At 41.6% G+C, this 13,849-nt stretch overlaps 3 protein-coding genes across 5 annotated transcripts; all 3 read right to left on the bottom strand.

The window, feature by feature from the left end:
* Nucleotides 1-329: 329 nt before the first annotated feature.
* Nucleotides 330-3,779, bottom strand: jpt1a (Jupiter microtubule associated homolog 1a). The gene is made up of 5 exons (XM_061273469.1): nucleotides 3,585-3,779; nucleotides 2,454-2,596; nucleotides 2,109-2,194; nucleotides 1,574-1,601; nucleotides 330-1,410 (listed from the first exon to the last, which is right to left on the bottom strand). Exons 1-5 carry the CDS (start codon nucleotides 3,638-3,640, stop codon nucleotides 1,277-1,279), a joined length of 447 nt encoding a protein of 148 aa, XP_061129453.1. The 5' UTR covers nucleotides 3,641-3,779; the 3' UTR covers nucleotides 330-1,276.
* Nucleotides 3,780-3,840: 61 nt separating this feature from the next.
* sumo2a (small ubiquitin like modifier 2a) lies at nucleotides 3,841-5,962 on the bottom strand. 2 transcript variants are annotated; one of them, XM_061273472.1, is made up of 5 exons: nucleotides 5,835-5,962; nucleotides 5,336-5,464; nucleotides 5,045-5,116; nucleotides 4,707-4,785; nucleotides 3,841-4,273 (listed from the first exon to the last, which is right to left on the bottom strand). In XM_061273472.1, the coding sequence occupies exons 1-4, from the start codon at nucleotides 5,853-5,855 to the stop codon at nucleotides 4,720-4,722; spliced, it is 288 nt and encodes a 95-aa protein (XP_061129456.1). In that variant the 5' UTR covers nucleotides 5,856-5,962; the 3' UTR covers nucleotides 3,841-4,273; nucleotides 4,707-4,719. The 2 variants fall into 2 exon arrangements, with proteins under 2 accessions (XP_061129456.1, XP_061129455.1); XM_061273471.1 differs by lacking the exon at nucleotides 3,841-4,273 and having other exon boundaries at nucleotides 4,425-4,785.
* Nucleotides 5,963-5,968: 6 nt separating this feature from the next.
* On the bottom strand, nucleotides 5,969-13,416 carry gga3a (golgi associated, gamma adaptin ear containing, ARF binding protein 3a). Of its 2 annotated transcripts, XM_061273467.1 has the most exons (17): nucleotides 12,564-13,415; nucleotides 11,616-11,700; nucleotides 11,434-11,509; nucleotides 11,149-11,247; nucleotides 10,959-11,082; nucleotides 10,786-10,892; nucleotides 10,393-10,473; nucleotides 10,185-10,322; nucleotides 10,023-10,104; nucleotides 9,195-9,308; nucleotides 8,604-8,810; nucleotides 8,126-8,196; nucleotides 7,834-8,048; nucleotides 7,370-7,599; nucleotides 7,018-7,187; nucleotides 6,748-6,858; nucleotides 5,969-6,649 (listed from the first exon to the last, which is right to left on the bottom strand). In XM_061273467.1, exons 1-17 carry the CDS (start codon nucleotides 12,724-12,726, stop codon nucleotides 6,545-6,547), a joined length of 2,178 nt encoding a protein of 725 aa, XP_061129451.1. In that variant the 5' UTR covers nucleotides 12,727-13,415; the 3' UTR covers nucleotides 5,969-6,544. The 2 variants fall into 2 exon arrangements, with proteins under 2 accessions (XP_061129451.1, XP_061129452.1); XM_061273468.1 differs by lacking the exon at nucleotides 7,018-7,187 and having other exon boundaries at nucleotides 12,564-13,416.
* Between the last annotated feature and the right edge of the window lie 433 nt (nucleotides 13,417-13,849).

Here is a 13,849-nt window from a genome sequence, read left to right as displayed (position 1 = left end):
CAATGAAAAAAATAGAAAACGTTCATCTGTTTCTAAAAAATGCAAACAAAAAATGTACACGAAAGTAAAAAAAAAAAGCTGAAAAAGAAACAGCTACTAAATTAACAATATGGTGGCGTTCTAAAACGATCTAATTAAAAGCAGATTTGGAGTAATTGCATCCACCTCCAGAAAGCAGATTAGTGAAATCTGTTCCAGAAACTGTTAGATTATTAGAAAACATGGGGTGTTACATGAAACATGTTGAGTAATATTAGCAACAAAAAAAAAAAAGTAATAAAAGGTAAAAAAATAAAATAAAATCCCACAAGCTAATAAAAACAAGCAGCCAAGATCTGAATTAATTTTTAATGCCAATTTTCCACTTGTGCCATTTCTTCAAACCCTAAGCGACTTCAACATCCAGCATCAGGACAATAAATGTAACCAAACATAAAAAAAAAAACAGTTCAGTATGCCACAGGGAAGTATTTGTAACGACAGTGGAACGTCACACAACAATTTGGCTGTTTGAAGTGTTTTTTTTTTTTTTTAACCCATACAAGCAGTGTAATAATGAACATAGTATATACATAACAATAACAAACATAGGCCGAGCTGTGTCATAAGGTCACTTGTCAAATGTAGGAAATGTTGTTTAACATCAGGCCCAACAACATTCTGCTGACTTTGCAATGTAACGCAATGTAACTGTGTCACCGCTTTACATGCAAGCAGACAATCCGACTTTGACGGAGTTTTCCAACGCAAAAGAGGCACGCTTTGCTTCAGAGTGAACAGGAGCGATTAAAACATTACGAGCTTTGCCACTACGATACAAAAAGGCAGAATTGAGAATTTTCCCATGTTCTTATGTTGTTTCTTTACATCGAGTAAAAAGGTTCAACTTCCCATGCAGTCACAATACAACAACAACATGTTCTTATCACAGAAAAAAAAGAATTTAAAAACTGTCAACAGGGAGTGTCTCGTAACTTGCGATTCTGGTTAGGACCAAACGGGCATGCGGGGCGGTTCAGAACTAAATTCGAAAGTGAAAGGTTTCTTTCGAGATCCTTGCAGTTTCTTGAACGACATAAAGTGCTTCTGTCAAAATAAATAAGAACAGTAGAAAGAATGGTTCCGACAAGGAGGTACCAAACCAAAGCAATTGAGATTTGGAAGAGAACTGGCACGAGGGAGACACCGAAGAGCAGGTCTGAAGTACCAGTTTGAGATATTTCGAAAAGAGGAATCAGGGAGGGAAGGAGTGACGCCGGGCTGTTTTGGAAGCGACTCAACCCAAGATCAGGCTGGACTTTCCTCCCGGGGGATTCCGACGTCCGGAGGGTGGTTCAGTTGCAGGATCCTCAGCTGGGGGGGCATCATCCTGACGTTGGGGAGCAACCACCGGGTCAGCAGCGTCACTGCCTGGAGTCACAAAAAAAAAAACCACACACATGATTATGATTGGCCACAAAACAGAGCTTGATTTTTTTTTTTTAGTTTTTACTAACACCTTGGCATGAATTTTAAAAGCTGTATGCTACACTTTGTTCACATGATGAAGATGATGAACCAAAAATACACTCACCATTGTCACATACAGGCGTGTCTCCCTCCTGAACAGAAGGAGGAACATTCGGTCATCAAACCACAGAATGGAAAACCTTCCTTGACTTATAAATAGTCAAGACGCTAATAATATCCATTTAATTGCTTACCACTCCACTTGGTTGTGGTTTCTCATTTTGCACAAAAAAGAGAGCGCAAACTTTTATTGCTTAAATGAAATCCCATCAAACTAATTTATGATGTCATGTGGTACATCTAAAGTGACTATCACAAACATTCCCACGATTTACTTACTTGTACTCTTGGCAAGAGGACAGAATGTAAACAAAAAGAAGTTGTGGATTTCACTTCCTGTTTGAAATTTTCCATCCTGCCATTTACTGCAATGAGGCGGAATCATAAGCGACGTATACATTATTACATAATGACAATATTTCTAAAGAGCGTGTAGATGAGATCAAAGTTCCAGTGTGTTTTTTTTTTTTCTTTTGTACTGGCTTGGTTTGTATGTTAGGCTCTTATGTGAACCTCATGACCAGGCAAATGATCTTTACCAACAAGGGGGCATCTGCTGAGTTGACTCCGCCTCTCCTAAGAGGGGCTGACGACTCGCCACACAGGACGCCGGTCGGCTTCCCACCTGCAAGCAGAGGACACTGTGATCTGCATTATTTTCTTATGCAATCATAAGGGGGTGGGGGGGGCGGGTGGGGGGGACCGAAAGTATCGTTTTGCAATCGGAAAATGTTGACCGCTCAGGTTTTAGTGAATATTTAATCTTTGGAATCTTTACACTGTACAACTGAATTCATTGCTACGGCTGCGTGCTAATCTCAAGTAAATGAAGATTTCGCTATGACACAAAAATTATTTACACAAAATGAAGAGGAGTAGAGTACCTGGCGGATTATTCCTTCGATTAGCGTAAGGGTCTTCTGGCTCGGCAAAAACGCTGGAGGCCATCTTGTCTTTGCGAGCGGGAGTTTTGCTCTCGTCTGAGCCGAACGAAATGTTGGAGGAGCCGCCGGGAGGACGCAAAACCCTGAGAAGAATCATGGGCAGTGCCGGGTCAGTGGGTGAATGTTTCCCATCATAGGTTATGCAACTATGACATTACGTATATTTAATGAGCTTGTTTATTATCAGGAACTGTGGACTGCAATGTGAATTAGGCATAAAAAGAAAATCAACTTGTGTAGGACATTTTGTCTGTCATACACGCCCATCTAACATCCAGTGATGCTCTTTTTCTGCATAGTTCCACATCATCCTGCTGCTTTAACAGTACCACCTTGTGGCAACAATGAGTAGTACAGCAAACGACAGCTAACTAGATTTGACATTTGGGAAGAGGAGTTAACCTTTTCCAAGTACAAGAGCCAAACTGTATCTTGCGAAGAGAGTGGCATATTGTTTGCTCTCAAGCTCGTGACACCAAGTAGCATTAAAATAAATAAATAATCCAGTGCAACTATGAAATTTGATCATTTTACAAAGACGTTGGGCAGAAAATGTGCATTTTCATCACTTTTAAAATTCCCATCTTTAGTATTCATCAATAATGACGATATCTCCGTTAATAGTAGTTTTATTTTTCATAATGTCAGCTTTGCATCTCGATTGCTGGGGAAGCCCACGTCCACGGGTGGCCCCACCCTATTGGAAACATCCCATTCTGGTCAAAGAAACCAGCATTTTCGCTTCTCTTTCGTTTCAATTTTCCTAAAAATTCATGCAAACAGTAACTCGGTCAGTTCGATGAATGATGCAAGGCAGTTGTGGTCAAAATGGGCTGGTGGATTCGTTTAATCGTTGTTTAGCGGACTGCAAAGTGTACAAATGACAGACGTGGTACGACCAGCAATCAATGCGGTGGCTTGACTTAAAAGGCCTTGATCTCATCAGCACCAATATATTCCTAATTTCTATGCAATGGTAAACGGAAACTGACAAAGGGATACGAGTCTCTTAACGATGCTGCTTTACGGCATAATGGTGGTTTACGTAGTGATGGATTTAAATGAGCCTACCTGGAGCTGTTTTTAGCATTAGGCTCCATCCCTTGATATGTCGTCGTGGTCGTCATTTTTACAGAAATGGCAATAAAACAGTTCGGAATAGACGCAAGTTTGAAGTATTTTATATTTCACCGCCTCATCTTTGTCTGGCTAAAGCGGTGCGGCTTCGATCAACCTGCTTCCGACCTCAGTGCGGCGCGAACACAAGTTAGACACGAAGCGTGAAGATGTCACTTCCGGTTCTTGCTACAAAATAAAGGTACACACATTCGGAGCACATCCGTTTATTTTAAACGCTACACATTTTTTAGTAATATATATGTAGTGGTGCGAAAACTTTTAAAAACTACAATTTTCTCCTTCTGACTTTTGTTTCACAGGATTTAAAACTTTTCTATGACGCGTAGAATGTGGGGAGCTAACAGTTTGGTACCTGCAGATTCGACTTTTAGCAGCTTTTTTACATATATTTTTTTGAGTTCTTCAGTGTCGTAGGATTTTTCTTTCAATAATAGTTTTTTTTGGGTGGTGGGGGGGGGGTATAAAGGAACAATTCCAATTCTATTATAATGGGTGTTAAAAATTGAATTTTCACTATGTGGGCTAGAGCCTTGACTGCTCAAGTTTGTTTATCTGTGTGATTGCCTGGCGGTCCAGTCCACGGTGTCATCTGATGTCACTTGGGGTAGGCGCCAGCTCAGCTGCGGCAACATAGAAATGGGAAGGAATTGCGCTTTAAATTTCAATTTGACCATTTTTTAATTTAGTATCTGATTTAATATATCACTTAAAAGGGTATGAATTGTTTCATTTAGTATCTGATGTAATATATTACTTAAAAACACAAGGGTATTAAAAAGGTAGAATAACTTTATTCCAAAATATATTCATATCAGAAAGGATTCAACACTGAGGGTTGCTGGATCAACAACCACCGGGAATCCTTAAAACTGAAAGTATAAACACTAAGAACATCTAAATATTCGCATCCCAATCCTGCCAAGAGAGCAAGTTAACGCGAGCGAGTGAGCGTCAACTTTTGTACTGCTGCATGACAAGTGTTCCGTATGCAGGACAACAACCGGGGCCGAACAAAGACGCTCACAAACATGGAAAGGTGAGGTAGAAATGTACACAGCAACAGTCTTTATGGAGAACATCCTCCGGTTTGCTGCTGGAACACGTCGATTGTATCTTCGTCCTCCATTTCGAGCTGAAAACAAAGTCAGTTCCACACTTTATTCAGACTAAATGGCACATTTTCATCCATTTTCTATAGACTTTCATAGATGACTTTAGGCAGGGTACACCCTGGACTGATGTGGCTCATCGGCCACAAAGGATCTCTAAAATACATCATAATTGAGAAGGTGTGAAGATTAAAAATACTACTTTATGATAGGTATGGAAAATGGATGACTTGTCTTGGCGTATATTAAGACCAAATACGTATTCAGACAGGAGGTTATTACCTGAGAAGGGGTGTCCGTTTCATTGATAGGCTGGCCATCGAACCGAAATCTTATCTGATTCATTGATAATCCCTGAGCAAAAAGGATTGAGAAATTATGCTCCCAACTAATTCTTGGTGTAATATTTTGATATAAACATAGATGCAACTAATGAAAACCATGTGCATTGTGACAATTTTTTAAGTTATACCTTCAAAAAAACAAATATTGTATTCGTTTAAGTCAACAAACTGGGGCCTTGGACAAGACCACTTTTGTCAAGGGCTGGCATTCCAGGTAAGCATGTCTCACCTGCCGTTCACAATAAGCCCTCATCAGTTTGACAAGTGAAGTTTGCCTCTTGATTTTGAACTGCACCACCGAACCGTCCTGGCCAGCCACTTTTAGGTTGATGTGCTCGTTCTCCGTTTTCACTCCCTCCTTGCATACACAATCAACGAACCAAGTTAAACACGTGTCCCTCAGATGCGGGCCGCGAGCCACAGGTTTCTCACCATGGAAACTGATCCAACTCTTAAAACAGCCCATGACCTTTTTAAACCATAAAATCGGGCGCCTGGCGGACGAATACTTTTACGTCGGGGTCTATGTATACCATGATCGGAATTATTCCATAATTCCCTTCCGTTTCAGCCAAATGGATTAGCCTGCCGCTAGCTAGATTGTGCGTCGGCTCCGTTGGCTATTGTCGAATTATTGACCTCAGCCTTGGTATTACTGTTTCATGCATTCTCCCCGCTGGTTCATGTAAGAACGGCGCTGGTAAACAAGTGCACGTGTAAGGCGTTACCTTGGGGTTCTCGTCTGTCATGGCTGCTGCCGGTAGATCTGTGTTGTCTTGTCCAACGCGCTCTATGGGCTAGAACTCTTCTTCTTCTTCGCCGTGACAGAGCTCGCCCGGCCAAGAGTTAGCGCCCTCTAGCGTGTTGGAAAAATGGATGGATGCATGGATACAAGCATGGATGGATGGACGCATGGATCTTTCTTTTAGTGTTGTTTTGAAAGACAGTAATGACTTACACTGTTCTTATTCTTGTATTTTTTTCCCGACACAAAAATTCATTTTTCCAAGTGTAACAAAATTTCCTCTATTTTATTCCTGTTTCTTTTTGTGACCATCCTTGAGACATTTTGTATTATTATTGTTGCTGTAACTGGCAGTTGCATGTTACGTGAAAAGCCCTAGATATTTTTTTATTCTATTTTGAGTTGTATTTTTATCATTTATTTTATTGCTTTTTATTTGGTATTGTATAATGGTTACTGTTTGTACTTTATTATGATCGAAGCCATCATTGTCACGGACTATGTTTGACGTTCAATTAAAAAAAAAATCATTTCTATAATCGCTTGAAAGGCAATAAAGCAATGAAGCATACAAAGAAAGCCGAGTGCCGTGTACAACTTGTAATTTTGCGTTGCCAACCTCCCCATTCTCAGCTCCCACTCAAATTATTTTTAAAAATCCAGAAGGGACAGTGATGTGGGGTGTTGTTGGGGTCATAGCCATCTGTCAGCCGGCGGAAACTCGTTCACTTCTCCGACATCTGTATAGGGCTGCTCACCCAGCATGAACGTCAACTTGTAGCGCATCCGAATTTTTTCCTGGGCGCGCGCACACAGACACGCACAAGGTAGAAATCTTAAATTGAAGTGATGTGTAAGTGTGTGTGTGTGTCAGCCTCAGGCTCACTCAACACTACCTTGTGAGGATTCGCAAGCAGCACGACCTCAGTGATGCCAGCAGGGGGCAGGATGGGGTTGAAGGGAGCCAACTGTGTCCCAGATGGGGGCTGCAATTTCACTTTCATAGTCTGGGGGCGAGCAAAAAACACAGGCCAAATAAACAAGGCAGCTCCACTCAGACTAGTGTTCAAAAGCTTTTAGCATTAGCATCTTTCCGGCAGGATAACGAAGCCATGGACCGCAGTGTGCACGTGCCCACTTTAAAACTCAATTCAAGTACGTTTGACCTTAGGGACAGCAACTTGGAGCACGATGGCCTTAACAGGAAGTGGCGACGTATTCAGCACAGAAGCCACAATCACCAACACGTCAGGCCTGCCGGGTGGACAATTGCTAGCAAAATGCAGCAGCAGACGGACGCCATCTCTGTCGTATGCTGTGATTGGACACATTTGACCTAAAATAAACCAGCTCGACTTTAGTTTGAAGTGAGCTCATTAAATGCCAATCACATGGCCAGGTAATTTGGTTTTGAGAAAAGACACAATCAACCTCCGGGATAAAACACGGCAGGCACACACACGCACTTCGGGGAAATAAATAAAGTTCACCTCAGGAATACAAAGACACTTAACTCACTTGGTTTGACAGCATCCAAAGGTACAAAGACATCAGCCAGAGAGGTCTCATCTACCGCGCCAAAAGAGTTCTGGCTGCGGGTGAGGATCAGCGACGCAGAGTCTAACGGAACGCTGTTGGCTGGATTTCTGGTCGGCACAATTGGCGCCCCATCTAGATGCTGGAGATTGGCTGGAGAACACAAAGCGCCACGCTTGGCTTGCGTGTTGTCCATTTGCACACCGGGGACGCTGTGGGTATAATCACATACATCATCGGTTGAGTGCTAGCTCTGGCGGCAAAGATAAACATTCAAAAAGTGCAGGCACAATTCACAATTTAGGCCCCACTTTAAAATTTCTAACTGTTTTGGTCACGTGCACAAAATAGCTCTTTCCATCATGAAGAAAAAACAGTCAAGACATATTTAAATATAACTTCAAATCAAAAGTTAATTAACCCCCCCACACACATCTGTGGCTCACCTTTTCGTACTCCCTAAATCAAACAAGGCTAGGTCTTGTCGACCGTGATCCGGAGAAAATGGAGCCAATGGAGAATGCAGTGCATCGGCTTGTGAAGACGAAAGCGTGGTGGTTGACAGGGCCGTCAGGACTGGGCCAGCGATTGGCGTCTGCTGGACCGTGAAGGCCGACAGCGAATTGGCAAACATGCAGGCTGCGGATATGGCGTCCATATCCTGAATTAACAAAAGGAACAATAAGGTCATTAAATATTAGGACACATCATTGAAATGGGTTGAATGTTATGTAGTACTTGGGAGGGCGGTAGGGAATTGCTTTTCCTTGGAGGGAGAACTGATCCAATTGCAACAGGTCCAGGAGAACCTGTGAAGAGCAGTAAATAAAAAATGGGAGCAACCTCTGCTGCCTTGACCGGGACTGGTCAAAAAATTTAAAGCTGCGAGTCATTCCATCTACACATGGGGACAGGTTCGCTGCCAAGTTCAATTAATAGTTAAAAAATGTACTTTTTTGTTTCCCCCCGGAACAATTTAATGAGCCCTTCTGCCTCATTCTTCTCGGTGCACATTGTGCTGAATGGAGTCTAAGCCCAGGGGCACCATACTGATATTTTACATTATTTATATTTCACATTCATTTTCCATTTGTCTTTCCTCATTAGCGTTGTGGCTGAGCCTAGCCTCGCCTATGAAGGACATTGGGTTGCTGACAGCAGTGTAAATCGCCTCGTTCTGGTTTCGAGCCCCGACAAGCATTGCAGTGAATGCTACCAAAAGGCAGCAGCTCCTCATCCAGCAGAGAAAACAATGTTTTTGCAGTTCGTGCAGGCGATGGTACGGCAACAGCGGTTCCACACAGAAGATCGACGTAAGAAACCGAGTCAGGTGCCGAATCTTTCTCTTCTAGTCGGGAGCACCCTGGGACGGCGGCTGAGGTCAAATCGATCAGACTTTCCGACTGCGTTGTGAGGATGCCGTCTATTGAAAGGAGAAAATGTTTGATTACTTGTTCATGTTCTTACTCGCTCCAAATGTTCGAAAGGTCAGAAGTAATATCACAGCACGTATTGGCATTTTCTTGAATAGATCAGCAGTGGCGTTTGGATTATACGCGAGATCTTTTGGCTGACCTCGGACAGCAATGAGAGGGAGTGGGTGGCGGAATGACCTGAGGGAACCGTTTTTTAACTTTCCACATTACGAGGCTGTGTGAATTGAAAGAGACGAGGCGCTGTCAAGTTTGCTGGACTTCCTGTTGGCGCAGCCATAACTACAATATCAAAATATTTGTATCTATGTATCATAATGATTAAATTGTAAGGCCGACACGGAGAACAGAAACATTGTCCAAATTAACTGTACCTGGTTTGACCGCAAATGGTGTTTTAGTCACTTCAATTATTGACTGGCTGTCCTCAATGTTCTTGCAAGAATTAATGACAGTGCTGAGGTCATCATTGGCCTGCAGGATGTCTCCTAGTTTGTCAACAGGAGAGATTGGCATGAACTGTGTGAAAAGCCAACACGCGTCAGAAGAATGATCAATGGACTCACTGGAGGTAACATAAGTACCGGATAACGGTTCCAACCTACGATGTTTTGTGCTTACCGGTGAACTAGTTTACCCAGCGGCGTGCGAATGCGCCATCATGTGGTACGAGAAAGCACACCCAGTGTTTTAGATTCATGGCCAAAAATAAAATAAAATAATAAATAAATAAATAATTCAGATTCATTTGGACTTTTATGACTGTGCTAGCATAGGTTAGTGAAAGTCTATGCTGACGGCTAACTAGTGGCTTACAGTCAATTTGTCAAGGAGCTATATTTATGGGCTAGAAGTCATTAATCATTCCGACTTTCTTATTGCAATAGTGAAACTTAATGGTATGTTCTGACGTTTGTCTAAAATTGGGTCCCCGGAATTTTCAAAATCATTGTTTTAAAAAAAATGGATCTGCCACTGTTCTTTTAATCATTTTAGTCAGCCATATTTTAGTTCTTGGTTTTTACTCACATGCTTTTAATCATGTACGGCAAATTGAGTGAGCTTAAATGTGTGGAAATAAAGCGTCTTTGTCTTGCCTTGCTGTTGGAACACTCTGGAAATACAACAATTGTGTTGGCCTCCCTGAAAACATTTGAGTAAGCAAAAGCACATCCCGCCACACGGCTTGACAAACGTCTCACCCAAGTTGGCGTCGTTATCCTCCGTCTCTGTGGCGAGCTGACACACAGTTTGTCTCAGCTTGTCGCAGTCGCCGTAGAGCTCCTGTAAAACATCACCTTGCTAGTAATGAGGCTGGATTGTGAAAAAAAGTTTGTCTGTCAAAGGACGCGCAGGTCACAAACCCTGATGAGATCCTTGTCGCCATCACTGGAGTCTTCAGGGCTGAAGTAAGCCAGCATCTCATTAAGGAGTTTGACGCTGGAATCGACCGCATCCAGTGTGCTTCTCTGCTTTGAAATCTTCTGCGTCCTCACGTCGTCCTGTGACCACAGTGGTCATTAAAAGCCAATCACTTCATGTCTCTTAGTGACTGAAGGGTGACTGATTTACCTCCTTGACCATGTTTTTGATGAGCAAATTTGCAGCCTGCAGATCTGCCGGTCTTTTGCTCTGGAGCAGCTCTGCCAGCTTCTGCAGTGGTGAGGAAAAAATACATTGTGGGAACTGTCAAACGTTGCCCCTTGGTAATAGATCACGTACGCACAAAAACAATTTAGTCCGCGTCTTCATTTTTGGGAGCACGAACTTACATTCTGGAGATTAACAATTTCTGAAGAATCACGACCAGGGAAAAAAAAATTAAAATCAGAACAAATTGAATTTAACACTAACTTGGAGTGCATCAAAATCCCTGGACACTATAATTAAAATTCAGCTTGCTGGGTTTTGATATGCAGCGTTGAAGCACGACAGGTGTGGAATTATTCAAATGCTTTCTCTTACTCTGCTTTTACGCTCATCGTCAAAGACGAGATTTTTGGGCCGCTGAGACGAGCCCGTTGGGACGAATGTCGCATCCAGGCAGATCTCGGGGTCGGCTAACACAATGCCTGCAAATCACATATGACGCCAAACTAATTTATATTCATTTAAATCAGGCATTCTATTACACTCACCTTGGGTCTTCAACATGCGATAAGCCTCGCAAATTTTGGTTTCTTCTGGTAGGTAAATGGTCCAACTGTAAATCATCTCGATCACTTTTGACTTCAGCTTGTCAGACACTTTGTCTCCTAGATACTAAAACGGAGAGACTCTTGATGACGGAAAAGTAGAAAAATGCACAGCAATTTCCGCGCCGCTCACTTTGGGTGAGATCACTTTAACGAGCTCGTTCAAAAAACGGAATTTCCCCACTTGGTTCTGAAACCTCTGGCCGCAGTTCTTCATACAAGCTTCCAGAACCTACAATTGAAAAAAAAAAAGGAGGAAAAAAACAAACAAATTTAAAAGAATAAAGCTGAGCACAAGGGGATTCAAAAAATTAGGATCATTAGGTTTCCTCGTAGTTGCTGAAGGAAATCCAATCATCCGCTGGCTATGCAAAGGGTTGATTATCAATGGCATACTGTTTGAGAAGAGTAAGCATACCATCAAGGCTTGATGTGCCTCCCATTCCTGTGGTGAATGGATCTTGCGTACCAAGAGTCTTGCAGCTATTTGCGGTCTGGCCAAAACGCGACACGACAGACATTGATCAGAACGATCACGGCGTCTAGAAATGATCGTTTTCCGGGTGAGGCGCAATGAGTTGGTCGAAAAAGTGATCTTACCCCTCGAGCTCCTTATTGGTTTGGTCACAGAATCCCGTAATATACTCCCAGTCTTCTTGTCTATTGGAAGGGTTGGTGGCTTTGTCTGGAGGAGAGTGGGAGGAGGTCAGACGGATGTGGTGGTACAAGCATACGACGTAGAAGATACGTGTCAAACTCAAGGCCCGGGGGCCAGATGCGGCCCGCCACATTATTTTATGTGGCCCGCTAGACAAATTTTGCATCTGTTAAAGCTCTTCTTTAAAACCGATAATGAAAGCAACCTGGTCCTGTTTCATTTCAGTTTATGTTGCTCTTTCTCGCTTGCTCATCAATAAAATACATCGACGATCTTGCTAATATTTGTGTACTGAAAAATTTCCCCATGTTCTGAAGATAAATAATAAAAAAAGTCCTGCTAACCATCTTTGCAAGTAAAATACATTATTTGTTGAGTTCAGTTATGTTAATAGCAACAAAGCGCAAACTTCATTTGAGTGATAGTAAACAGGATCATGCAAATGTGTGACAACTTGCTACATTTGTGTCAACCGTCCGAACACGAGAGCGTGCATTTCTGGATCTCCCACATCTTTTGACTGTATTTATTTTCATTTTCATTCCAGTTTGACCTCATCCGCAGTCCACACAGGGGTCAGCCCCTTCAGTGCTCCTCTTAGTTAAAGCCCGCAGACGACTGGAGCTCAAAGAGTTAACAAGTGATGACATTGACAGAGTAAAAACAGCATGTCCTGTAAAGCACATAACCAAAACAAAAAGTTTTTCAACCCATAACTTTTAATGACAACTCAACAGCTGTGTGTCAGAAGCAAAATGTTCCAACAAGATCCCAACTTACAAAGAAAAGCACTCGTTTACTGATGCAGCTTCGAAACAGGCACTTCTTCCACCTTTTTCGAATAGGTTCTTTAAATGAATAAAAAAAACGGACTTTGAAAGTGTACTTACTTAGCCAGGACTCGAGCGTCTCGTCACCATCCGCCATACTAACGCTCCCATTCAAGGCAAGCAAAACAACGCTCGGTGACGATGCGTTCAAGGAGTGCGGGACAAATGGCTGACACCCATTACGAGTATCCGTGAGTCGTGAACCACTGCCCACCGTGAGCATCCAAGTACTCGCGTTTTTTTCCCTTCAATGCATTTTAAAGTGGATTTGTAGTAGTTGATTATAAAACTGTCATTTATTCATTAATTTATAACAACGTGGCTAATAACTAAATAATACATGTTGGGATGTGTGACCTTCCAATTTGGCTTCCGGGCAGTGTTGGTGATAACAAAAACAACATTTTAATACCATAATCATCCATCCATCCATCCATCCATCCATCCATCCATCCATCCATCCATCCATCCATCCATCCATCCATCCATCCATCGGTACCATTCCCACTTTGATATCGTGGTGTTTACATCTAGTATATGAGATCTATTTGATGCTTATCATTTGAAATCCAGTTTCATATTAAGTGAGTCGCACATTTCTTCACGATAGAAATCTGTTGGCGAATGCTTGACCAAAAGTGAGACATGTCAGGCATTTTAAACGGTGCTTCAAAGCCTCTGTTTAATCCGCTCCCTAGATGGCATCCTTATAGAGATTTTAACAAGCATGGAAGTCTCCACTCGGCGTAAGAACGAAAATAAGACATTAAACATATGCAGTAGTTAGCAAAATACTGTATTTTGAGTACCGACAATGGACCTTGGATTTTTACGATTAATATTTATGAAAACTTTGATTGACATTTCTCAATTTAGTTTGTGGTATCTATTACTTCTTTTGTATTGTATAATACAAATACATCAAATGTGTTTGAATATATAGTAATAATATTAATTTATATCCATTTATATATTTCTATTTAATATTATATATAATAATATGAATGAATATATTTAATATTAATAACTATTACCAAAATAAATTATATTTTAAATTATAATATATAATAGTAAAGTGTAATATATAATTTGAACCACACCAGTGACACTCTGATGAAGGCAGAGGTACAAGCAGAAACATGTCAGGTAATTCAACTTAATATAGCTTGTTTGTGATAAAAGAACCAGTCAAGTAATTGACAAGTGACAACAAAATGAACATAGTACAACTACATCAAATGTGTCTTGAAATACTACTACAATAATAATAATTGCCAGGTAGCACGGTGGCTGCCTCCAATTTCAGGGGCGAGAGAGAGAGAGACAGAGCGAGAGAGAGTACATCA

Source organism: Syngnathus typhle, linkage group LG3 (assembly GCF_033458585.1).
Source record: "Syngnathus typhle isolate RoL2023-S1 ecotype Sweden linkage group LG3, RoL_Styp_1.0, whole genome shotgun sequence".
Lineage (NCBI taxonomy): Eukaryota > Metazoa > Chordata > Actinopteri > Syngnathiformes > Syngnathidae > Syngnathus > Syngnathus typhle.
This window is presented reverse-complemented; position numbering and strand designations above follow the sequence as displayed.